General features: G+C 35.4%; 2 protein-coding genes across 3 annotated transcripts in view; one reads left to right on the forward strand and one right to left on the reverse strand.

Annotated features, from left to right (window-relative positions):
• Window positions 1-2,285: 2,285 nt before the first annotated feature.
• LOC128991942 (inhibitor of growth protein 2-like) lies at window positions 2,286-8,163 on the reverse strand. Its single transcript, XM_054415240.1, has 3 exons — window positions 7,785-8,163; window positions 5,788-5,994; window positions 2,286-3,624 (listed from the first exon to the last, which is right to left on the reverse strand). The coding sequence occupies exons 1-3, from the start codon at window positions 7,918-7,920 to the stop codon at window positions 3,008-3,010; spliced, it is 960 nt and encodes a 319-aa protein (XP_054271215.1). The 5' UTR covers window positions 7,921-8,163; the 3' UTR covers window positions 2,286-3,007.
• Window positions 8,164-8,813: 650 nt separating this feature from the next.
• Window positions 8,814-25,844, forward strand: part of LOC128992109 (jupiter microtubule associated homolog 1-like) — a 48,272-nt gene continuing 31,241 nt past the window's right edge. The window contains exon 1 of one of the 2 annotated variants that reach the window (XM_054415527.1): window positions 8,814-9,037. In XM_054415527.1, the coding sequence (XP_054271502.1) occupies window positions 8,982-9,037 (56 nt within the window). In that variant the 5' untranslated portion in view covers window positions 8,814-8,981. Of the gene's footprint in view, window positions 9,038-19,263; window positions 19,308-25,844 lie in introns of those variants that run through there. The other variant, XM_054415524.1, reaches the window with a different exon arrangement.

Genomic DNA, 25,844 nt, shown 5'->3' on the forward strand with positions numbered 1-25,844 from the left:
TTCATGTATTTTACCTAGAATTACTTACCTTGGAGGGTTGCCAGTTTGATTCTGAGAGGAGTCAGTAGATTTTGTTAGTTCACAACTGGGCCCAGATGACCTTGATAATTAATTATTGGGCTATTATAAATAGTCCTGGCTAAAGATACATCACATCCTAGTCAGTTACAGGAGTTCTCACTCATGTTAAGGTTAAAATTATATCATGAACATAAAAAACTCAAATCTTTAACTGAAACCATCACCTTGTTACTTCACCTTGTTGTTTCACCTTGTTACCTTGTCACCTTGTTGGTCAATCTACAATACTGACTTACACAACTGGTTTAGACTTATATTAGAGCAATCATTATATCTATCATTGTTATCAAGGTTCTACTGTAGTTCATACTCGACTATTTCATTAAAAGAGAACCAGAGACTATTCGTTGAAATATACAAACTAAACAGCAAGATATTATTTCTTGACTAGCAGAGTACCCGTCCTTCGTATGGGGTTGGCATTTAAGTTTAAAATGCTTAATGCAGTTATACTCAAGCTTTCCGTTTGCAAGGGGGGAGGACAAAGTTTGATAAAATTTGCTTCTTTAAATTGACGGTATACTAATGGTATTACCATTGACTATTGGATACAGAAGTTTTAATAGTATTAATAGTCAAAGGTATTAAACATCTAACAATCTAACATAGCCATAATGTTCTACCACTTCAACTAAACAATAAAGAAAAGTAAATTATTACAAATTCACAAAAAATCAAAAATTACTCATGACATTAAAAACATAAACATAACTGTAAACAATCCTAATTTGACAGTTCTCATTGCGTATCACAGTTATTTGTTGATGCTTAGTTCAAATTAGCTGTTTACATAAAAGCAAAAGAAAAAAAAAATATATAGTGCTGCACCCTGTTGGTAAATCTTATAACTTTTTAATGCTTTTGTATATCATAGAACCAACTTTTTAGTTGAAACAGTTGACTAAATTTTTCAATTCCCTTTAATATGAATACACATAAGGTTAACATAGAAATTTCCAGAGCCACTGGGGCGGAGCCCTCGGAAAGGATTTTTGAGATAACAATATGCCTATATGTTAATCGGGAATGTGAGCTATCGTCATGCCAAATTTCAGCCCAACCCGTCCAGTGGTTTATGCTTGATTGAACTTCAAACAAACAAACTTTCACATTTATAATATTAGTAAGATAGACTAGTAGCTTTGACTATTAATCCAATAGTCAGTGCTAGTAGTCAAGCTAAGCAAATCATATTCTTTTGTGTGATGACTTTTGATTTTGATTCAAAAGAAATTTTCAACCCATATTTAATTTGTAAACCATACTACGGTTGTATCTCTAAGTCGGACACTAAACCACTTTTGCTAAAATTTATGTTGTAACAGGATCCTTTGTGAATCTTTGATGGATTATGACTCAACCCTACATACAGCATGCCACAAAGGGTATCATTATGTAAATTTCACATACATAGGAATTGTATACAGTAAGCTATCGTCGATACAGCATGACGCTAAGGGTATCAATGTATCAATACGTAAATTTGACGTACTGCCGGCAATTTCACTATACATAAAAGGTATTGACACGTAAGTTTGACGGATGCGTTCCAAGAAACCAACTAGCAAGGACATAAAGAAACACACTATACGACCCAACCAAGGCAGCCATCACAAGGCAAATTACTGCTGAGAACACTGCTGGAAGGAGGGTAGCGTCGGTTGAGGGGGTGGGTTGTGGGACACTAAAAATTACTCGCCCTACGTCAAATTTACGTGCGATACCCATATAGGGTTGACAGCAATTTGATTATAGTCTTTATGACAAGAACCGGTACATCTTTTGATTTCCAGTGTGAATCTTTAAGCTTTCTTTGACTGTGTAAGGTTGCCCTTCTGTTTTTTCACACATATTCATTCACACCTTTTACTGAGACCTTAACATTTGATGTACTGGTGGCATTTGATGTACATATTGGCTTGAAAAAGGCATCTAACTCCATTCTACATCATTGATACCCCTGCCAATTCACCAATGGATTACTACATATTGGCTTGGTAAAGACATCTAACTCCATTCTAAATCATTGGTCACCCCGCCAAATCACCAATGGATTTTTATAAATACACAGGTAGTTGACATCTCTAAATTCGCTAACGTATGTTGGCATAATTAACTGTCCTCAAGTTACTTTTTATGCATTAGGAATAAGTCAGATTCAAGCAAATAAAAAGATCACGTTTAAAAATAATACACATATTTTATTCAAAGGCCTACAAAGGTTTTTATTAGACACATAACACAATCAACATGCACCGAGTTAAATATTTTCAAAAAATAAACTATAAAACGATTCACTTGAAATTATGTTTAAAAACATAAAATTCAAATTTTAAGATACATTACTAGTAAACCATGTTTTACAAAAACATTTCTGGGAATTATATATAAATATATTTATTTATATATATATGCTTTTATGTTCTGCAATAGTAAATTTACAAGTTAAACTTTAAAGTACACTAACAATCAAGGACAAGCAACAAAATAAATACAAAGAATAATTACAAATTGACAGTCTAAATTTTTACAAATTATTATCTGTTGATTGTTGGTAGAGTCTTCGCCATCTGACACTTTGGCAGTCTAGCCTAATACTATTGTACATTTGATCACATAAATGTACTGTACTACTATTTCAATATCGTCGATAAAAATATAAATTATGTACACTTTATGTTATAATTCAACTGTTGTTACCATGTAGCCTACTCACGATCAGTCATAATTTAACGCTCATTTAATATTTATAATTTTACACTGTGATTAGGTCATGTGTCAGAGCAGCGTTACTCTAGAATTTCAAGTGAATTACTACCAAATTGGAAGAATTAAATAAAACTAGGCCTTACCATGGAGACCTACGGAGTATAGGGAATAGTTTTTTCCCTAAATGGGAAATTTGCTCATAAAAAATACAGTTATTTTAAGACTTCTCCTCCTTCTCTTTGTTATATCTTTCAAGCTCCTTTAGAAACTGGGCCTTGGGTTTCATGATGGTGGACCGATCACCGCGGCACTTGGGGCAAAACCACTTGCCCTTAGGTTTTGTCGCGAGAGCCACACAAGAGAAATGAAACCACTCGATCGGACACAAGTCATTGTCACACAGGATCATCTCTCCGTACGAGATCTGATCGCACAGACAATAAGTTGGCTCGTCCGGGTCGATTGCCAACTCTTCTTCTCTCGGAGGCGACTCTTCTCGCTGCACTTGTCGAGACTTCCTCTTCTTCTTCTTCCCGGTGCTCGTTGTCTTCTTGTTGGCCGTAGCGGTGGCGTTGGCTCTTGGTAGTGGTGTTATAGGCTCTGGCGGGGGAGTCGGTTCCGATACTGGAGTGGAGTCCACCACCAGAGATGTCTCTTGACGGCTGCGTCGCGACCGCTTGCTCTGCCTCTCCCCTCCCGCTCCCCCACTGTTGTTCTCCCTCACTCCCACCACAGACAGTTGCGGCAGCGACCCTTGTACATCTCTTGTTTGTAGAATGGCTCTCTCTACGCTTGCCTCGATGGGGTCTGGGTCTTTGCAGAACGACTTGGGATCTGTAATTTTTAAAGGAGAAATCAATTTATATCACAGAAATCCTGCTGAATATACAAAATATTATTTGCCTAGTTAAATTTTCACTAAAATATTTCTAAAAAATTTCAAGAATTATTCCCTATTGAAATAACATTAGTTTTAATTAGAATTTCTATGAAATAACCTAAATAAATTTGCCAAATTTGATCAATAAGTCATAAACAAGCAAGAAACAATAACAATTTACTTAGCATTTTTACGTAAAAATAACATAGGAATTTCAAATTCATTTTTTGGATTTTTTCTGTAACTATCAAGCAGACAACAATACTTTAATATACTGTACTAAGTTAAAGTTTGACCTTTTATGTTGTTCAATCTCTATATTTAATAGTTTGAAAAAAAGTTCAAAAATATTATCTTCTGAGAGTATAAAATACCCCCACCGCAGCAAACCTGCCGTTAGAAAAAGCCATTAGAATTATGTTCCACCTTAAAAAAGATGAATCAATTAAAGCTCACTTCAAAATCTAAATATTTTAACAGGTTTTGCAGCTTAAATACTTTTGAAAATAGACAGCATAAAATATGAGCCAGTTGTGACACATAGTTACAATACAAGACATGAAAAGGAATTGTAACTTAAACCTATAAGCTGGAATTCTCCAAAAATAAACCGACGCTAATTCTAAGGAAATTGCCTGCCTCTATAAAGAAGGAATCAAGTTATAAATCATTTAAAGCTAAATAAAAAAAATAAAAAAATAATAGGAAAGGTGCCTTACAATTGAGGAACTCATTGAATTAATAATAATCATTAACAATTCGGTATGGTACCTACTTAAAATGTATCTAGGCCTAGGCTAGTTTAGTACTTATATGTGAAACTATATTTGTACCCATGTACATGTAAGGAAAATGAAGATGTTTTGAATTTGAATTCGATACAGTCGTATTTTAAACGTTTGGTGTTTATTTCTCACTCTAGCAGAAAGAAAATGATATAAACCATAGGTAATTTAAAAACCGATGGTTGATACCATGGAGTTGTCTTTTTGGATCTCGTTAGAATTGCTTTAACGTGTAGCAAAAATAATTTTATTTTGGATCTAAATAGTCTATGTTAGATATTAGCCAATGGAAGATCCAAATAGATGCCTCTATAAAATATCTTCCCTTTCCGGATTTACCATGAGGATTTTGGCCAGTTAAATCAATAAAATAATAATTTCGCTGATACATTGTTGCTTTGTTTGCCGTAGCTTTTTTAATTTCATACTCAATAAGAGACGAATTTAACTCAATTGGAGCTGTTTGTCTGTTATGGGTGTGATTGTTTTTTTAATATGTATCTTATTTGCTACCCACTGTTAAAAACAAGTGTACAATTGTAAATCAAAATGTTTAATGGTATAGTATGCCTACCTATGAAATGGTGAGGTAGTATTAAGCCATTTTTAACTAGGGTGGAAAGGAGCCCCCAATTAAAAAAATAGTTTTTCTGCATGTTAAGTGGTCTGGAGATTCTTTATTTATTTCGACGTTTAAATTTGTTTCATAAGGCCAACGAGTCTTAATTAACTTTTGTCCCTACGGTTCGTTCCACATGACGTATAGGCCTATTACAAAACCATTTGTAACGTGAAAGCCTTTTTTTTAAAAAACTGAACTTTTGGGCTGACACATATGTCGTCAAATTGTCGTTAAAATCAGTTAAAAACTTTTTTTTTATATACTATTTTACCTCGGTGTTTGTAGCTAAACCAGCATAGACATTGAATTAAATCCACCTAATACATTCTGGAGCTCAGGTCCTTCTTGGAAGTAACTAATCCTATTCATAGTTTTTGCCCCAGCTTGCTGTGTCACACACCCCTATCTCCCCTTCCCTACTTTCCCTCTTACCCACAACACCTTTTAAATTAACCTATAGGGAATCTTTTGGGGGACAACATACTCAGAGCTACCCATGTCACCCATGTTCCCTATTGTTTGTTGCGGAGGGTAAGTTTCTCATAATCACCCCAGGCCGAGTGTCCTACACTCCCTTAGAAGTTATGTGTAGCCTAGAGGCCACATCTCTAAAATGGTCAATTTAACATAGGGTGAGATATGGAGTACAGTGTTAGATAAGCTAATTTTATTGCCTTTTTATGATAAAAATTGGCTCTGTAAAAACTTACCGAGAAACTTAAAGTCTAGCTCTAGTTGCCTTGCTTTGTTCTCAATCAGGTCACAAACTTGTTGCGCAATCTGTAGTTTTTCATCTCCAACTTCTTGTGCTTGTATGAGAGTTTGTTGAAGACGCACTACTGCTCGCTTCCGCACATGTGACTCAGGATCTTTACGTAGAATTATGTCTTTTTGGTGGTCAATATCTTTTAGAAATGCTGAAATGAAGGAGAAAGCGGTTAAAATATTAAACAGGTCATTTATTTCAACAGGTACCGGTAAGTTTAAGTCAAATAGGCCTAAGTATATTAAGTTAACTACTAGGCCTAACTTACGACCTAACTTGGCCTAGGCTACTTGCTTGGAGTTTTATCTAAGTTAACAGGACATAACTTATGAGGATGAAAATTAATTCAGTCTTGTTTATGTAAGTGTTGTTTGTTGGGTTCGTTTCATCCATTTAAAGCCCCGTTAGGGCCTAGTTAAGTTAATTAATAATTTGACGTTAGAAACTCAAAAGTTAATTCTATCACTTCGCTAAGATTGAATTGACCTAACTTAGCTACTTAAATAAAACAAAAATAATAAAGGAGATTAGATTTGATTCATTTATGTGTAGGCATACCCCATCTTTAGAGTTAATATTATTTTGAATTAACTTAGGGATACAACTGTAACTTAGTTGCAATTGTTTTAATGCATAACTTAGCTCAAGCTGTTCAAATGAATTCATTGATTTCATTTGAAAATTTGCTTAGCCTACTTATGGTACAAAACAGTTTCAATGGTCAAATCAAGTCAAAAGATCTTTACCTATTCATGTCTCTGTGCGGATATGGTATGGTGGAGACAAGGCGGACTTGTGGTCCAAAGATATTGAAGGAGGAAAATAGAACTTAGCCTAGGCCTTAATTATTTTTGCATGGGACCTGGAGGGTCTTGGCTAAAAGACTTCAATGTTAAGTAAAGTAGATCCATGCCTAACGGTACACCCAGATTCAGATTTTCGGCGCTTGGTTAATCTGAGTCAGATATTTTGTTAGTTTGGTGGCCACAGTGGAAGCAGGATAAAAACGCCACCGATACTGACTCGGTTAGCAAAGAAGCAAGTCATTCGTTGTTACAGTATGAAATTGTCGGATAATGAATTAATGTGTAAAATTATGACGTCTGAAAATTTTTTGAAGTTACAGCCAGTGAAAATAGGTGTCCATAATATTATATAGGTACCTAACTTATTTTCCTTTAGCTAGAAATGATAGAGATTCTTTCTATATTGCGATGAATGGAGCCCGAAACTTAATATTAGAATTGAAAGATTGTATGGGTATTGTATTGTTGATTGATTGATTAATATATAGGGTAAAAATATATTGTGTAACTTAAAATGTATTGTAAGAAACTGGTGTATAACCTAGCCTACATATAAACTTAAACAAAAAATCCTGAAGACTGTTTAGTGGTAGGCCTAACCCTAAAAGTAAGAGTGAAAAAAATTAAATATTTTACTAACTTATAAAACCATAATTTATTTAACTAGATAACTTAGTATAGTATGCGTACAAGCAAAATCTGAATCGGCATGCACTCTGTACGTACCGCGGCTGCACTTTACTTTAGGTCCTACACTCATTCGAATTAAAATATCGATCGATATATCGATAAGTTATAGGCTATTGTTTGGTTAGTTAGGTGAGGTTAACCTAACCTAACTATCCAAACGATATATCGAATAATCAATATTTTCATTCGAATGAGTGTGGGACCTAAAGTAAAGTGCAGCCCATACCGCATGTCTACAAACTTTCTCTCATCGAGCCACTTTAATTGTAGGCTAGGCCTAGCATAGTGCTGTAATTAAAAAATTCTCTAGGTATATGATTAAAATATTATCAAGGAAATCAACTAGATCCATATGTAACAAGATTACAAAATTAGCCTAGGCCTACTTCCATCTTCTAACTTAGACTAGGCCTAGGCCTAACTTATGTTAGGGTTTTTTACTTACTTTGATAAGTTAAATCCAATTCCCGTATCCTAGATAGCTGGCGAGCGACATCATCTGGTAGATTATCCAACGAATCTAAGTAGTTTTGAATGTATGTAGTAATATAAATAGAATCCACGTCTGAATGGTTTAACATAACTTAAAATTTGATAGTGCCTTGTTAATTCATTAGCTGTATTTAACCTCTTTTCTAATGGAAACCTCGTCACCTGATGAGAAAGTAATTTAAGTGAAACAAACGAAGATTATTAAGATGCTCATTTTACTAATCAGCCAAATAAATTTTTATGAACACCGGTAATCTGAACAATTGCTTCACCTACAAAGCAATGCACCCACTAACCTCAAGCTAAGCATCCCCCTTACCATACCAAGCCAAATGCCAAGATCGAGACCGAGAGCTGAGCCGAACTCCGAACAGCCGAGACGTTTACAAATTTTTTAGATGCATGATGCATGCAAGCAAAGCAAAACAACAAAACAAAACTCAGCTGCTGCCGCTGCTGCAGTGCTGCTGCTAGCTGCTAGCTAGGTCGGCCTCGGCCATCTGAAACTCTGACAAAATTATTCCCTGTGATGTTTGAACATTCCCTTTCTTTTCATGAGTTTTTGATTATGACAAATTATTGGTAGTTAGAAAGTAAAATGCCCTTTTAATCAAACTATTATGATGTGAAATCTTCGATTATATTTGATTTATAACTTAAATGAGAAATTTTAATCGTTCGACAAAACACTATGATAACATTTAGGGACAGGGAGGGAAACTTTATTTTATCACCATAACTAACCTCTTTTAGAAAGTAATTGTTAATTTTTAGTAAGAAAGTAAGTAAATTTAGTAATGGATATTAAAAAAAATGTAGATCTTCATACACAAGGATTATAAAATAAATTAGCTCATTTGACTTTTAGAAATGATTAAAAATATTCTGTATGAAAATTTTATTTCCGCTGTGGGAATTCTTTGCTTCTGGCGGTCCAGCCTGCATGCAACCCTGGACCTACACCCGACGTGACGTCAACCGACAACCGTCAACGTTCAAACGGTTGCTTCAAATGCTTCAAGACTGGCGCGTATTTTCACACGTTTTTGTTGTTCTCTGAGTCATTTTGTCAATCAACAGTGCGTAATCCATTTTTATTCTTCACGTTTCAGATATATTTTTGTGTTAGTCTAGACAATATTAAACAAGAATGACTTCAACAAAGTTTAATGTCGGGTTGGGTTCAGCTTCACGCAATTCTAGCAAGTAAGTTATTATTTTTCGTTACACCGTAATTTAACCTTTCAGTATGGACATTCAGAAGTTTAATTTTTTGTCAAATTCTGGAAGACCAAATTTGTTTAAAAGCTATTTGTCGTTGTTAAAAATACGTTATGCCACAGTTATAACGTTTATTTTTTGAAAATGTGGATGGACACCGCGGATTTGATCATCGAATTGAGGCTGAGGCCTATCTTAGACGTGTTAACCATAAAACTTAAAACATTTGAAAGTTCTTTGTCTTCTAATATTTTCTTTTAACTGTGAACGTGTTTTAGGGGAGCCATGAAGTATTGTCAAGCAATATTTTTCAAAATCTGACTTAAAGAATTGCAGGCAATGAATGGGATAAGTTAAGTTAGTTGGGTTTGAACTGGTTCATACTGGTTATAGTCAGTTTGCTCTGGATCTTAAAAACAAGGATCCTATAACTTATTGGTTTTTTAAACTATAATGGACAATTGTACCCAACTGATTTACAATCAAGACACTTCTAAATAGGCCTAGGCTACTCTAGTCTAAATATTATAGCATTGTAAGTTTAGATGTGTTCTTATTTTCATATTTAAACATAGGCCCTAACTCATTCCATGTTGTTGGGGTAAGTAGGCCTACACTTCCATAAATGTTCTCACAAACAACCGAATGAGTAAAATTGTTTATTGGATTGTTTATTTTGATATATCGTTTGGTTAGTTAGGTTAGGTTAACCTTAACTAACCAAACGATATATCGATCGATATTTTCTTTTGGTTGTTTGTGCCAACAGATATGGAAGTGTACCCCATGTTGGTCTTTAAATATATGAATGGGCATAGGCTATCTGAACATTCATTAGGAGAATAAGTTCTTGTTAGTGTTAATACAGCATGTTGAATGGAGTGTGTTTAGGCAGTGTTATATCCACCTCTGAATTATGAACTCACCTTAATTTTTGTCCCAAATGTAGGCTATTTGGATCAGTTGATCAATCTATGTAGCCAATTAACTTAGCCTAACTTGATTTAAATCAATTAATTAAGTTGGGCTAACTTATTATGAAACAAAATGAATAAGGTAACATTTAAGTAAGCTAAGTGGTAAGTTCCTATAAGGTGTGTAAAACAAAATACGGAAAAAACTACATTTTTAATTAGTTTAGGCCTACTTAACTTATTGATTAGGCCTAAGCTATGCGACCTTTGAAATAGTCCCACTTAAGTTAAAGATTCTGACTTGGAGACTTTTAAATCCCTGGGGAAACAATTCTCAAACTCGATGTTTGAGATAGAGGTAATTTATTTCTGGTATTTCATGTCATCTGTGACGAGCCAGAATGACCCCACTTCGAACAATGATTGAACCTCAGTTTTGACTCTAGGCTATAGGCTTATCCATTTAAAACATTTCTTCACCTGTTATTTTATGTTTGAGTACCGGTACCTAAGTTAATTCTGCATCATTGTTGACTTCATTTATAGTGACTCCTGATCAACTACCATTTGGCGAGCTGTTTTAGTTGAAAATCAACAAATTTTGCTGCACCGCATTTCATTCCCAAACATAGGACAGATTTTCATGACATGATCTGGAAACTCGCCATACTAATCCTATACTAACATTTCACATCAGACCTCCCTACATTGTTGCAATTTCATTCAATATTCCACACAAAATTTGATTAAGATTCTTTGATATATTTTTATTAACAAACAAAATAGCAGTGTTTTTGCTCTTATAACTTTTTTAAGCGTCTCACCTCATTGGCTGATACAAACAAAGCCAACAATTAAAACATCTTAAGTTTTACTACGGTATTATATCAGGGTGGAAACCAACTTAGTTTCATGTAAAATCAGGCTCTCCAAGTAGTGATGTAAAATACCCGGGTATTTAAAACTCGGGGTAAATACCCTGGGTATTTACCCGGGTAAATACCCAAAATCCATAAATACCCGGGTATTTTGGGTATTTATGAAATCGATTGAAATTCATATATATTTACCCTTAAATATGTTATTGTAATCATTACATGATAAATTAGGATAGTCTATAACACCTTTTACAGTAACTTGAAGCTTTGCTAGTACCTTTTATTTTATGATTTAGCACTTTTTTTAATAATACATAAAGTTTCTAAATAAGCATGGGGTTTTGTGTCTTAAATCGAGTAACATTAGTTAAATTTAACTTACTAAAAAATAGTATATTAAAAAAGGCTGTGGCTATTTCAATTTTTATCATTGAGAATGCTAGATAGAGAATGCTAGAAACTAAACACTCCCTATGAAATGAAATCAAGACAACACCTCATCAGAGAAATAGTGAACCTAAACCTACTTTTACTGTTATTGAAATGAAATGAAATGTGTTTATTGTCTTGTGAATTTATACAAATTATTGACAATGTCCGAGAAACTGCTAAAACTAGCATAGTCAGTTAATGAATACAATATACAATATTTACAAGAATACTACACACAAGGAGACATGTTACAATACATACTTTAATATTACAACCAAATAATCTTATTGTTCAGAAAAATGCAAGGCATTTAGAATAATTTATGCTATTAAATTATGATAGTTAAAATTTTTATTGTATAAATGGCTTGGAAGGCTAGACAGACCTAAGGCCTGATTGACATAGGCAGAATGGCAGAATACTAAAAGTACCTAATTAAACTTTTCTGTGTTACCACTTAGTTGGAAACAATAATATAGGCCTATTTGGATAAACCTACTAAAAAAATGTATCTCCTTTTTGAATGATTTATTGTGCTATAGAATCAAATGTTTTGTATCACAAGTTTATGAAATTAGTTTTTTTTTTATTTTGATACCACTGATACCAACAAAAGATCTAGAACAAAAATACCTATTATTAAAACCTGCCATCCTACAGATTGAATTTTAATTTTTCCTAAGTTGTTGAAACATAGGCCACTACTAGGTTAAATTTTCCTGTTTTTCTAAATAATAATTACAGGGTGTCCACATTCTGGAAAGTCAGGGATAGTCATGGAAAGTCATGGAAAAAATTTTTGGTCATTGAAAGTCAGGGAAATAGGCAAGAAGTCATGGAAAGTAATGGAAATTTCCAATTATGGATGGATTTGAGGGGACCATTCAATGCTCTAGTCAGCCGTAACCCGGACTGTTGTAGCATTTTTCAGGATTTTTCACAAATGTTCGACAATTCAATTTATTACAGTTGTATTATTTTATGAGTTTTCGGTTTCTTTTAGTTCATTGTTGTATCTATTGTACTCCATTGTTATCTGTTATTACATATTTCAGTATTTTCTGCAAAATAACATATCCAGGCAGTATTATTTTTGTGTGTATGTTATATTATAATTTGCGTGTAAAGTTCGTGAGTCATGGAAATCAATGGTAAATGGTCATGGATAGTCATGGAAAGTCATGGAAATGAATGACAAATTTTTTGTGGACACCCTGAATTATTACTTTGCAAATTATTTTTCTTCACTTTCAATAAAATAAATTCATCTATCTATCATAGAAAATAAAAAATCATAAGTAGTCAGGACCAGTGCAACCATGCGACCTGGGTATTTATGGCGATTATACCCAGAAGTAAAGTGCTAGTAGTGACCATATGAAATTTTGTTTAACACATTTTATCATCATTTTACTATCCTTACAGGGTAATAATTAAAAAAAAACATCTCAATCTTCTCTAACTTTAATAAAAATTATAAATACCCAGTTTTTGGGTATTTACCCGGGCCTGGGGTAAATACCCGGGTAAAAACCCAATTTATATTTACCTACCCACTGGGTATTTACCCGGCCCACATCACTATCTCCAAGCCCTAAAAATTAAAATATAGGCCTCATAGTTGTTTATTTTTTATTAGTAGGCTACACCTTGTGTAGTGCTTGCCTTATAACTTAATCAAAAGATTGCCAGATCGATCGTCAGAAAAGTCAATGCAGTTGTAGCTTTTTGATGCACTTGAATCTGGACCCAGCTGCCCCTGATCTCGTTGGGCTTTAAATAAATGATTTTGGCTAAACAACAGCTGACCTTACTCAGTAACAAAGCTACACAGATCATCTAAGCCCATCCTTAACTCATCTTTGGGTGAAAATATGTACCTGCCTAGATTGCGCCCCCATCTCAACTATTAATGAATAGCCTAATAATAACTAACTTAATCTCTGTTTTAATAAGCAACCTCAAAGTCTGTTTCCTTGTCCTGTGTAACTGGGTTTCTTTGTTTTATATGATCAACTTTGTAGGCCTAGATCATTATGGGTCTTTATTTATCTTCCCGTCATCATGTCAAGGTCTATGATTCATTTGCATACGCATAGCCTACCTTTTGAGCTCAAAGGGAGGAGACACAAAAGTAATAAGGAAACTTCCACTTACAATTTACAGTCTACAGTCCATACAAGTAGGCCCTAAGTAACAAGTCTAGACTGTGGCACTAGACAGGAGTCACGACCACAACAGAGGAGTCGAGCTTAGAAACTACTGCGCTTGGGCTAGTGCAGTAGACAGCGGTCAGTCTTCAGATTAAATTTGATGCTTTGATATTTTTTAGTTGTGGCTCTGTAACCATGAGAAAATATATCTATATTTCGGTTGATCTCACTGGAGGCAGCACCTTAGATTGAGGGTTTGAATCCTCTCATGGTCAGGTGTTTTAAAACTTGTTAGGAGAGGCCCGTCTAAGTAAAATGTGGAGCCCAGGTAGGCCTAATATTTTATTAAAATATTTCCATAAACAAGACATGTTTATCATCCATTTAATTAAATACAGGGTGAGTTTTAATTGTCCCCCCCCAACTTTTTTCTACATTTTTTAAAATATCAATCCCAGACTACTTCCAAACATTGTTGGGTACTAAGTACTTCATTTTGACAAGGTGGTCAGTTCCGGCCGCCATCTTGGATCCGCCATATTGGATGCAAAATATTTTTTTCAAATGTAAAGGTGGGTATGTGACCCATTATTTCGAACTAGATTTTTACCCTGATTACAATGCCACAGACCGTTTTTAAAAATCTTGATCCATTCCAAAGTTATGAGGCCTTTTTAAAACTTTATTTTTAGCCCATTTTAACATTGTGCATGTACAAACTAAGACCATAATCTCAAAATAGTGCTAGATAAAGATAAGTATACACTACCAGTCATTGTCGACCTACTTTCACTTGGTTATGACAGATAACATTTTTTCGGCCGCCATCTTGGATCCGCCATAATGAAATGTGATCAATTATTTTAAATATGAAGGGGGTGTTGTGACCCATCATTTCGAACTACTTTTTTAAGCTGAACCCAATTCCATGATCCGTTTTTCATTTTCATATTTTGATTTTGAAATATTGATATTTTTAACAAAAAAGTTGCAATATTTCATAAATAAAACTTGATAACAAAAACTGATTGCGGCGTTGAGTTAAGCTTAAAAAAGTAGTTTGAAATGATGGGTCACAACACCCCCTTCATATTTAAAATAATTGATAACATTTCAAAATGGCGGATCCAAGATGGCGGCCGAAAAAAAACATCCGTCATAACCAAGTGAAAATAGGTCGACATTGACTGGTAGTGATTACTTATCTTTATCTAGCACTATTTTGAGATTATGGTCTTGGATTGTAAATGCACAATGTTAAAATGGGCTAAAAATAAAGTTTTAAAAAGGCCTCATAACTTTGGAATGGATCAAGATTTTTAAAAACAGTTTGTGGCATTGTAATCAAGGTAAAAATTTAGTTCGAAATAATGGGTCACAACCTCACCTTTACATTTGAAAAAAAAATATTTTGCATTCAATATGGCGGATCCAAGATGGCGGCCGGAAATGACCACCTTGTCAAAATGAAGTACTTACTACCCAACAATGTTTGGAAGTGATCTGGGATTGATATTTGAAAAAAATGTAGAAAAAAGTTGGGGGGGGGGACAATTAAAACTCACCCTGTATAGGCTACAGTAACATTAGATAAACAAGTAGGGTACATAGTTTTGCTGCTATAGGGAGGCTTAAAAGTTTTATTTTGACCAATTAGTAGGTATGTGATGAAATAAATTGACCGAATTTTATGAACATTTATCTATAAACAAATAAACTGTAACAGTTTTCTTTTCCTCCATAAAAATAACATAAGAATTTTAAATGTTAATTTTTTTAAACATTTTCTCCGTAACCTTTAATTGTACAACAACGCTTCAATATACAAAATTATTATTTTTAAGCTCCACAAGGTGGTCTTAATAAAAATGGGCATTTCCATCCCGCACTACACCTTCAAGCCATATTTCATCAAAATCGGACCACAATTACTTAAGTTATTGCATTCACAGACAAACTTATATGAAAATTTGAACGAATAATGTTTTTGGGCTCTAGGGACAAGGGGATATCAAAATGAAAATTAAATCAGTACCAGATCTTTCTGTGCCACCTACACAATAGATACTGTACATCCATGTAGGGAAATTCCTAAAATAAACCTTCAGTATTAAACCAATGTTTGTAAGATTAATGGTGTTGTTGGATTGTTATTGATTTATTTATATAAAAAAAACTAGGTCTTAATCGTAATGGGGGTTTCAAGAAAATTTATGTTTAAAGACTTAACGAATAAGCTAAGTAAAACATTAACCTACCTAAAAATAAAAAAAAAATACACGTTACTAATTAGCAGTCAAATATAAATGACTGTATCAAGGATTTACTGAGAACGCCTTCAGTTTAGACAATGTTTCAAGCGTAACACGTCGTCGCGTTGATTGTATTTTCTTTTTGAAGGAGCAAACTTTCACCTGAAAATAGATACTTTGTCATTCGAAAATCACGTTGACAATAATTGAACACTCAATAATTGTTGAGTATTGTCAGTCAATGGTATTGTGAATAATGGTGCTTGTATACGGAACTAGTGCTTAATTATTGTAGTGTTTAAAATAATTGTTACTTGATATTTTGTCATCTGATCTAGCCTATTTTCTTTATCAGGTTAAAACAGTAACAGTTGTGAAGATCCATTGACTGGAGTGGGTATTCAAAATGCGTAGGAATCAGTTGTTGCAGATTTTGTTGTAAAACCGCAGCTGAAAACCGCTTACAGTATTTGACTTTTCACCAAAAGTGGGTTAAGTTCGCAGTTAGTCGTCATTTTATTTTGGAATGGGTTTGAAGTTGATGTACAATAAAAACTACGATTATTTTACAACATAGCATCTTGTTGAAGGTGCTCAGTAAAAAAAAAATAAAAATTAGAGACTGCTTGAGTAGGCCTACAATCTACTCATTACATCTACGATTGATCTAAGTTTATTTTAAAATCCAAAACATAGATTACACTTTCTTTCACATGGATTTATGATCCTTATTATTTAACTGAAGACAATTGTATAAGGCAAGCTCCGTCAAGTTTATTGCTATTTTGCCAATTATAAAACAATATTTCAAGTGAATAAATCGACCAAAGTGTGAGCTATTGCTTGTTCTCTGATATTAACCAAACAGTGAAGCCAAAAATGGCAAAATCTTACCTAAAATAAGAGAGAAACATTTCACAAACATCAGCGCGCTTAAACGTCACTGACATGAAACAATCTTCAGATTTCACACTAGGATCAAAACTCTTTTTGCACTTTTAAAAGACAATGCAAAAACTTAAATCATAGGAATGTAATGTCATTGCCTATAGCGCAACTCAACTCGCAAGTAGATTCCAAAATCTGAAGTTTTACGTGTTTGCTGTTGGTAACGTTTATAGTGCGTAGATGCCGGCTGAATGTTTTCCCCTTAATTTAAAGTACAATGGACGATAGGCCCTAACTACTTAATTTTTGTTATTAGTTATTTTGTTATTTTGTTGTTGTTATTAGTACAGAAGCGCAAGTATTTTTATCTAATTATTATCGGATTATTTGTTCAAAATCTAGGTCTATCTTGAGTTAAATTACAAGAAATAACAACATACTCCATAAAAATAGAACTAACCTACAAATTGTCTTCAGCTGATTCTCAAGCATGGTAAATCCAATAATGGTATAATCTATGGTAATGTTTGGTACCGGTAGTTTATCTATAGTCAATGCTACGACACGATGTGGTTTCGATGGGAAAGGGTGTGAGTGACACAGGAAGAGGAAGGGAGGGTAAAATCGGACCCGGAAGAACAGGGTGTGATTGCGGAAATGGAAACGGTTGACTTAATGTCGGAAAAATCATCGATCTGAAAATTAATTAAGAGACCGAGAAAGCATTTTCAAGTAAGGTTTTGGTAATGCCACAATGACTACAGATGTGATTTACTTTAACTTGGTTATACGTGGTTATAGGTACCCAAATAAGTAGTTAATATTTACATGAAAATTCATAACTTTTGTTGGTTTCCTCTTAGTAAATTTACAGAACAATGTATGTTAAATAATAAATTGATAAACTCATCAAACTATAGTTCACGATGGATGTACGAAAGCCACTCGACACTCGGCTGCATGCCTATCAGTTGTCGGTTTATGGAGTGCAGTATTGAGCACCCAGTGTTCTCCCTTAACAAAACAAAATATCCCATCTGTAAAAAAATCTAACCTTTTAAAACGTCAAATCCAATGTCACTATTTATTCTGAAAAAGTTGACCCTTACTCGATATTTCGTTCTCAACAGAACTTAACGTGATAATATTCACTTCTTTTACTTGTTTTCAAATCTAAAATACTATCCAGAAGTTCCCCGTTATCCCACAGGTACTCCAAAATATCCCGTTACAAATAAAAATCCCACCAGTGGTTAACACTACTGCCTAGTGCCAGTAAAGTTTTATGCGTTGGCTAACCGGTTTTTGAGTCATGGCTTGGCTGGCACCACACTCTGGCAATATAAGCTTCCTACTTCAAGTAGATCAACTATAACTGTGAACCCTGGGAAAATACAAGGACGATGATTACAAGAAATAACATTCGTAGCGTGAACAGACTGGACAATAAGTATATGTTCTGCTAACTACATTGTTGCCATCTACCATAGATTAAACATACTAGTCTATGCTAATCATTAGTTGTATGGGCTATTAATTAACAGCTGTGTCTAAGGAATATGTCGGCCTTAGTCACTAACAAAACTACAAGATCGTGCCAATCATCCTACCCTCATTTCCATTCATACTTGGCTTAAAATACCTACTTTGTATGGTCGCAATTTCATTGTAAAGTATAAAGTATAATAAGTCACTTAACAGACTGCACAATTTTATTAACATCGGGACTCGAAACAGATTGCTACGGTACGACGAAGATGAGGCGTTCACACACACCAGTCAGCTGACTTAATTAATTGTTCCATTTCATTTCTTTATTGCCATTTAAAAAATCAGTTCAGATAATCAAATATTTACCATGAAGAACTGCACAGAGAGATCTCAAAATGCAAATATCGACCGACGAAGATGCTCATTATCCTAATCATATTGTTTCGCACACATAGGGTCAGCTGTTTTCATTGTTACATTGTTGTAATTAACTAATAACCGCTCAACAATTAGTACAACTGAATAATTTTCGCAAATTTTTAACCTGTAACGAAATTAACATAAACGAAAGTTAATATTCTAAAAGATGATAGTCTTAAAAACGTTACCGTACACAAGTTTGAGACAGTAGATATCATTGATGTATTTACTGATAATACAGTAACTCAATTATTAGATTGACTGCTTATTGTTTGTTGCCTGTTAAGTATTATGGAATTGTATAAGCTAACAAAGCGTGAACTGGGAACTGTTTGCATCGTTGCTATATACCAGGTCAAATTTGTATGCTAGTCTATTGCATAAGTTAAAACATATCTTTTAAAATCCGCTATAATTAGGTGAAACGAGCCAACTCTTCCCTTTGTTTAATCGTCTTTATTGACCCATTAAAAAACTTGTAACTGGTAAAACCGAGATTTAAATTCACGAATTTAATCGTTTTCCCAATGCTTCAGCGATTTAGTTATCAGTAGGGACTAATAGTAATATTCTCAAACCAAATAATACTTTTCAATGTCGACCTCCAGCTGTCAAATTTCGCAGCCCACCGAGACATGGCTGGTGCTATCCTCGGCCTAATTATCATTTAGTTGGGCACGTACGGTGTATGTGTATGTATGATGTATACTAGTGTAGCAGTAGATGTAGATGTAGGTGATTCAAGGCTGGTTCACCCACACGGCAGCAGCCCTACTTGGTCACTCTCGCTCTTAGTTCTCAGTTGTGTTGTTACAGTGAAGCTACAGGTTTGATATTCGTTGCTAGAGGGTTTTTGGCTTTTGCTTAGGTTGTGGTAGTTGCTATATTTAGGGCTTGTTACGCTTTTGTTGCTTGTTAATTCTGGCTAGGTATCGTTGCTTCGTTAAGTATAGTGGTTTTGCACCGAAGGGAAAATTCATCTGTTTTCACTTTGATATTTGTTTATTCATGATTTAATTGTTTTGATTGGTCACTATGCGATGTTAGTCGGAGCTTATCTCATAAATTCAATTGTAACAATTAAAGTAAATTTCATCAAATCGGACGAAATATTATAAAATATAGGTTTCGAATTTGTTAATTAAAATAACACGAATATAAAATCTGTCCTTTAATTTTAAAATAACCTCACCAACCAGTTGAGTTGAAACTACGAGATAGGCCTACATGATTTTATTGGTATACTTTATGAGATAGAAGATTATCCTATGTTAAAATATAAAACAAAATTTTGTTAGTGAAATGTAATTGTTTTTCATTTGCGATTTTTATGGAGAGATTCATTCCCGCACGATGATTTTTCTCCTTCCCATAGAGTTATATTTTACGTATTCTAGATTTGAACTTAAGATGATTCTTCAACCGTCTGGCCGTGAAATTACCGTAAAAATGTGATTTTGGGATTTAGTTACTCTTCAAGACCGTAGTCCCAAGCTTTAAGACAGTTATAAAAAGCCTACGCAACTTTAAACAAAGTGAGCTTTCAAGTATGTTCTCTTGGCGGGATGAGCTTATCACTAATCATTGTGTAATGTGAAATCGTCCAACTATTGAAACATTGTTTAACCAGTGGAACATTGTAGTTTCTGCGTTGGCACGTCAGCCCTGCGTCGCATCCCTCGCGGCGCGGTAGCGGGTTTCACCGCGCGTGCGTCGCCCGCAGATCGCAGGAAAGCAGCGAAAGGTGACCTTTCCCCATATATAATTATCAACCGTATCGTCTCATATCGGCCTCTCTCCGCATTGTTTGGTCAGATCCAATGACACCGCATCCCCTTTCACCCGGTGGCGGTGGCTTATGTGCGGCACAGGCTTTCTTGAAGTCCAACACTACGTATACCTGCTGCTCGAAATATAACATTCCTAGTTTCATTTTGGATAACTGTTGCGAGATTAGTTCTAATGGTTCTACGTATTCACAAAGATTATGTACAAATGATTTTATTAATGCTCGCCTCAGCTGTAAAACTTCAACTTGAGATAGTTTGCTTATAAGTATATCCGTTTTATGTGGCAGCTGACATGGCTGGGTGATGGCGTGTGGCAAGCCGCAGAAAGTCACAAGCGGACACGTGAAGCTAAAATAATTTTAGTTACAGACAACCGTTACAGTTTTCTAATGAAATCCGTCCTTTCTAAAATTTGGTGAAACGATTCTTTGTCAGTACATTTCGATGTCACCTAAACCACTGAATTAGATTGCCAAATATTAGTAAAGTTTCTGTTTAAAAACATAATATCGCCAATAAGTTCTGATTAAAATTAGGATGCAGTAGTCCTTGTGTAACTAGTGGACAGTTTTTGTATAAGTTCGTTTCTTGGTTGTCGATTGTCTTATGCAATATTTATCCTAGTTTATATGCCCGTTGCCTTCCCCTTAGTATTTTTCCTTAGTAAGCTTCTCACAATCTTCGTCAGGTGGAAGATTTAGAATTAATTTTATTTAAAACTTTCTCAAAAGTTTCTCATATTGGAAGCATAATTTATTGCGAGTAGCTGACGAACATTACATTTGCTATCCCTGGCATCTCATCCAATTAACTAAAGGATAGCAATTAGTATAACGGTCCCTTGACTGTAGTTCCTATGACTTTATCTCAAGCGGTTGCAGTTAACGTGTTAAACATGCTAGAATATGTAAATACCGCGATGGCTCGCGATGATGCAGGGGAAATCAACCCGTGTTGCTTGTTTGTCCGTCCAGCATCTCGTTACTGAAGAGGCCTGGCGGAAGTGGTCGACGTAGGAAGGTTGTTGACGGTCGTTATTCAGATGGCAGAGAAGTGTCACATCCGGTAGACTCGCCGGAAGTACATGAAACACGTGCGTCTTAAATTGGTTCGAGAAATTTGCGGTAAATACCTATAACTTTCTGTACAGCAGTGCTAGATTGTGAACTAGGTGCGATGAAGGTCAGATCCCTAGTCTAGGGGAGTCATGCGTCCGGGTATTTCGATCAGTCACTGGGGTTTCTTCTAATATCCTGTCCTGGAGTACAAAAAACGGCGCTCCAAGCGAATGGTACCTAATTTGGAAAACATTACTGAAATAACTTTGTGAAGTACCTTTAAACATGTAATGTTAAGTTTGTGTACAATTATAAACTAGTTTTTAATATACTCAAAATCCTAAATGATCCCTGTGAGGGTTGTGTTCCAGCATTGTCAACTAAATAAGGCAGCGCTTTGTAATTTGTGTGATAGACGAATGAATTTTACATAGGTTAAACGTGATTACTTGAATAGGTACCTCCATAAGAAATAAGTTACATCTCCGCAAGTGTCATGCTGAATCACAAAGTGAATGGTTGACCTTTGATTGCTTCGTGGATCGTCGAGTGTTCATTGAATGATTGAAGGAGAATTTCAATAGTCTAATGCATTGTAGTTGGCTTTTTAAAGGAGATATATTTTGCTTTGTAAAGGGATTATGGAGATACAGGGTGATTACTGGGAAACGCATGTTTTTGACTTTCGTAGTACATAAGGAATATCGTTCGGTTACGGCCGGAAGTTGTTTAGCTGTGGAGGGGGAAGTGTGCAGTTTCAATTTTTGCCAAGATGTGGGACCTTGAACATCGTACGTTTGTCATGCGTCGATATTACGCAAATGGTGAATTTTAACATTGCACGGCATGGTGCTATCCCTGATCGTAACACGATATTGCGTTGGATACATAATGTTAACTCAATTGGATCTCTGCTTAAGAAGAAACCTCCTAGACTGGCAAGGACAGTTAGTACCCCTGAGACAGTTGAAAGAGTTCGCCTTGCAACAGTTCAGAGTCCTAGCCGCGACGGCAGAGCAGTGACAGTGAATCCACAACGGTACCTAGAAATGTTGGAAGAATATTTCTTGCCGGAACTGTGCCATCAACGTGTTGAGATACGTAATGACGTATGGTTCCAACAAGATGGGGCAACAGTCCATAGGGCTCGCATTAGAATGGAATTCCTTCGCCGAACATTCCCCAAAAGAGTTATCTCACGTTTTGGTGGTGTCACTTGGCCGAGCGCTCACCAGGTCTTAAAATTCCAGATTTCTTTCTATGGGGATTTTCGAAATGTAGAGTTTACATAAACAAACCAAAAACAATACAGGGACTTAAAGAAGCTATTTGCCAGGAAATCAACACCATTCCTAGAGATATGATAGCAAAATCCGTAGCAAATTTTTAGGAACACCTTCAACACTGAATCCAAGCAGAATGCGACCTGTAAAATTAACAATGTTCTCTAACCACCACCTTAGAGATGTAATTTTTAAATGCTAAATTGCAAGTAATTTTATTCTGAAATTGCATATTGTGTACACTGTTTTTCCACTCATAAATACATTTTTTGCTCTGAATAACCTGAGTACTCGTTATTTAAAAAACATGCGTTTCTCGGTAATCACCCTATATATTCATTATGATTGAATTTTAGGAAATATTTTAGCAAACTCACGACCTTCCTTCATCACCCTCTGTCGATTCAATATTGAAACCACTCGTTATTTTTTTTACGCATTCCCACAGTCTAATCTTGGTTCTGCAGAATTCTTCTCCAACTCCTGCATCAAGCCACAACACAGTTTGCGGTTCTCTGTTCCACATACAGTAGTTCATTCTCTTCTCCTTTCAACCATCATTGTAATGTCGCGGTCGACGCTAACTGACTACGCGACTAATTCAGTCCCACATTAGTTCCGTGGCTTGGATTTCCGCCGTCTGCATTATCTCTCCTCCTGTATTTCAGTCAGTGGACGGTTTAGTATTTAGGAGTCCTAGGGGTTATAGTCAATGCTTTTACCAACCTCGCGATGAACCCACGGGGAATGAAGAGTTGTCTTGTAAGTAATCCTAAGAGACCTAATGGAGAATTTCTCTCAGAAGTGCTGTGCAGGCTCTTCAGAAATGAGAAAGCTTAGTGTAGTATTCAGCAAATCAGAACTCAACATTTTTTCCGTGGAGATAACATTTATGTAGAGCGTGTCTGAAAGGTTAAACATGTTCTCGTCAGCTCCGGCAGACAACAAATCGAATGGTGCTGTGCAACTTGTGTATCCTCCCCTTCCATAAGATTCTGTTCCCACTGAGAATGCTTTTTAATAATAAGGGTTGCACGTGGTAGCAATACCCAACTGAAGACTTGGCCGATGCAGAAAACAATGACACTGGCCGCGAAATTAATACAGTTTCCTATTGAGGTTAACAGCTCTGTATACACGCAATGAAGAGCTAATGTGATACAATGATAGAAACATTTCCATCGACTTTACAGACACGAACCAAGCAATCACAGCCTACGTGTGTACCGAGAGATTACAAGGCTGAACATTACCTCCGTTATAACGACTTGTCCGCGTGCACGGAGTGTGGCGGAGTAATTATACTTGGAGCATCTCGTGGAGCATTAGTGTGGAGCACGGGGTGAGTGTGGTGCTGGGCAGTCACTGGGCATGACGGTTCTGCACGGGGATAATTGGTGCGATGCCCCGTCAGTCTTGAGTGCTGGGCAGTTGTATAAAGAGATTCCAGGATTTGCAGGATTCAGTAGAAAGGGGTTCGTGATTTGCAGGATTCAAAAGAAAGGCACTCAGGATTTTTGCAGGATTCGGTGGAAAGTTTTGAAATAGTAATTCTTGAGGAGTTATCATTCTTGATTGCGATTGCGAGGATTATTTTTTCTGTGGACACAACATTAGACAACTTTCTCTCACAAGCTAACCCCTCAGCACTATCTTGACAATTTGTTGGCTACTTGGAAAACATCAGTACCTAGTTTAGTGCTAAGGTTGGAGTAACTTGTTTGGCCACTCAAGTTTGTTATCCTGTCTGCGTACCATGTTCTCTTTATCAGGCTGAAAATGTCAATACGTGCTCAAGGATTTGTAGACCTTTTTCTAGTTCCTTAAAAAGTATGGATTATTTTCAGTTCGTGTTCAGCCACATCCTGACATAAAAAGAAAGAAATATAGAACTATAACTGTGTTAAGTTCAGTAGTTACATGCATAGTCAACTCATAGATATTTTTTACCAAAGGTATAATGTTTGTGTTGTGTTTAGCCAACCGTTACGGAATATAAAAAATTAGGCGGAGGATGAGCAGGATTGTCAGGAAGGTTTCGAAAATCTTAGGATTCTTGGGAGTTAAAACAATATTCATATCATAGTAAGAATCAGTAGAAGAAATAATATTTATAGGTAGATTCCATGACAATAACAATCCTTTCTGCATAACCAACCGGGACCCTCCAATAGACGTATACTCAAATTTTTCAAGTCCATTCAAACTGTTTTCGTCTTGGTGACTTGAGAATCATCTCATCTTAGTACTGTACCACCGTGGTATAGCGTGTTTCTGAACATTTACCTTTGTTCGATACGGTGAAATCATGACTCATGTAGATTTAGTGATTGATCACACAATTCAAAAAGTGTTGATGTTATTATTATATTTATTGCAGATTATTTCGATGATGTTACTGATCAATCAAAGCAATCAGTTACGAAAGGATCGTCTATCAATTGTTCCAAATGTCACTTATCACTGTACATCTTACAAATGTCGAAACATTCGTTTGAATCATCAATCATCTGCAAGTTTGGACAGTTTTTGAATTTCAATCAAGCACTATACACGTGAATCGATGAGACAAAGAGTCGTAATCGGGTGGCGAATGAGCCGATATTTATCACGTAGGAAGCCTCTCAAGATCGCGGTTAGTCGATCTGCTTATGTAACAGTTTAAGGTCTCCACCTACATCGGCTTTGGCTTGTAACCATTCCAGTATGCTTGTCATGTAAAGTTGTCTTTAAGATCGGTTAAGATTCCTCTCATTATAGTGTCTAAATACTGTATCTTCCAGCAAAACGGAGTCAGAATTGTGACAATGGTGGCTGACATAGGGTCAGGATCATGATAAATGTTTTTATAACAATCCGTATCATGAAAAGATACAACATTGTTTACGAGAAGATGGTACGTGGGTTTTTTCGTTGGGGGTGAACACAACATTTATTTTGTGAGCTTACCTTGGCCATAATTTTAATTTAGTACTGAACCTAAAATTGTATTGGCTATTCATTAGTTAGCTTACACATTATTTAATCAGACGTCGATGAAAAACACTTTAAAGTGATACAATATTGGTGCGTCACACGTTAACGATTTATTCGGACAGACAGCTGATTAATATAACTAAGCTGTAAAACTGTTGTTTCTATAATCAATCATGTGCGTGTGCAAGTTTTCTACGGTAAATTTTACTCTTCCGATCTCTTTACGCTGCTGCGATGACTAACTACAAAGTTAATAG

The sequence above is a fragment of the Macrosteles quadrilineatus genome, unplaced genomic scaffold, assembly GCF_028750875.1.
Source record: "Macrosteles quadrilineatus isolate MER2022 unplaced genomic scaffold, UCM_ALF_1.0 Scaffold_4__1_contigs__length_99947679, whole genome shotgun sequence".
Lineage (NCBI taxonomy): Eukaryota > Metazoa > Arthropoda > Insecta > Hemiptera > Cicadellidae > Macrosteles > Macrosteles quadrilineatus.

Coding starts and splice junctions, on each gene's coding strand:
- LOC128991942 (XM_054415240.1), bottom strand. CDS start 7,920: ATGTTAAACCATTCAGACGTGGATTCTATTTATATTACTACATACATT. Junction 5,995..7,784: donor ATTGGATTTAACTTATCAAA/GTAAGTAAAAAA, acceptor CCTTCATTTCAG/CATTTCTAAAAGATATTGAC. Junction 3,625..5,787: donor GCTAGACTTTAAGTTTCTCG/GTAAGTTTTTAC, acceptor TAAAAATTACAG/ATCCCAAGTCGTTCTGCAAA.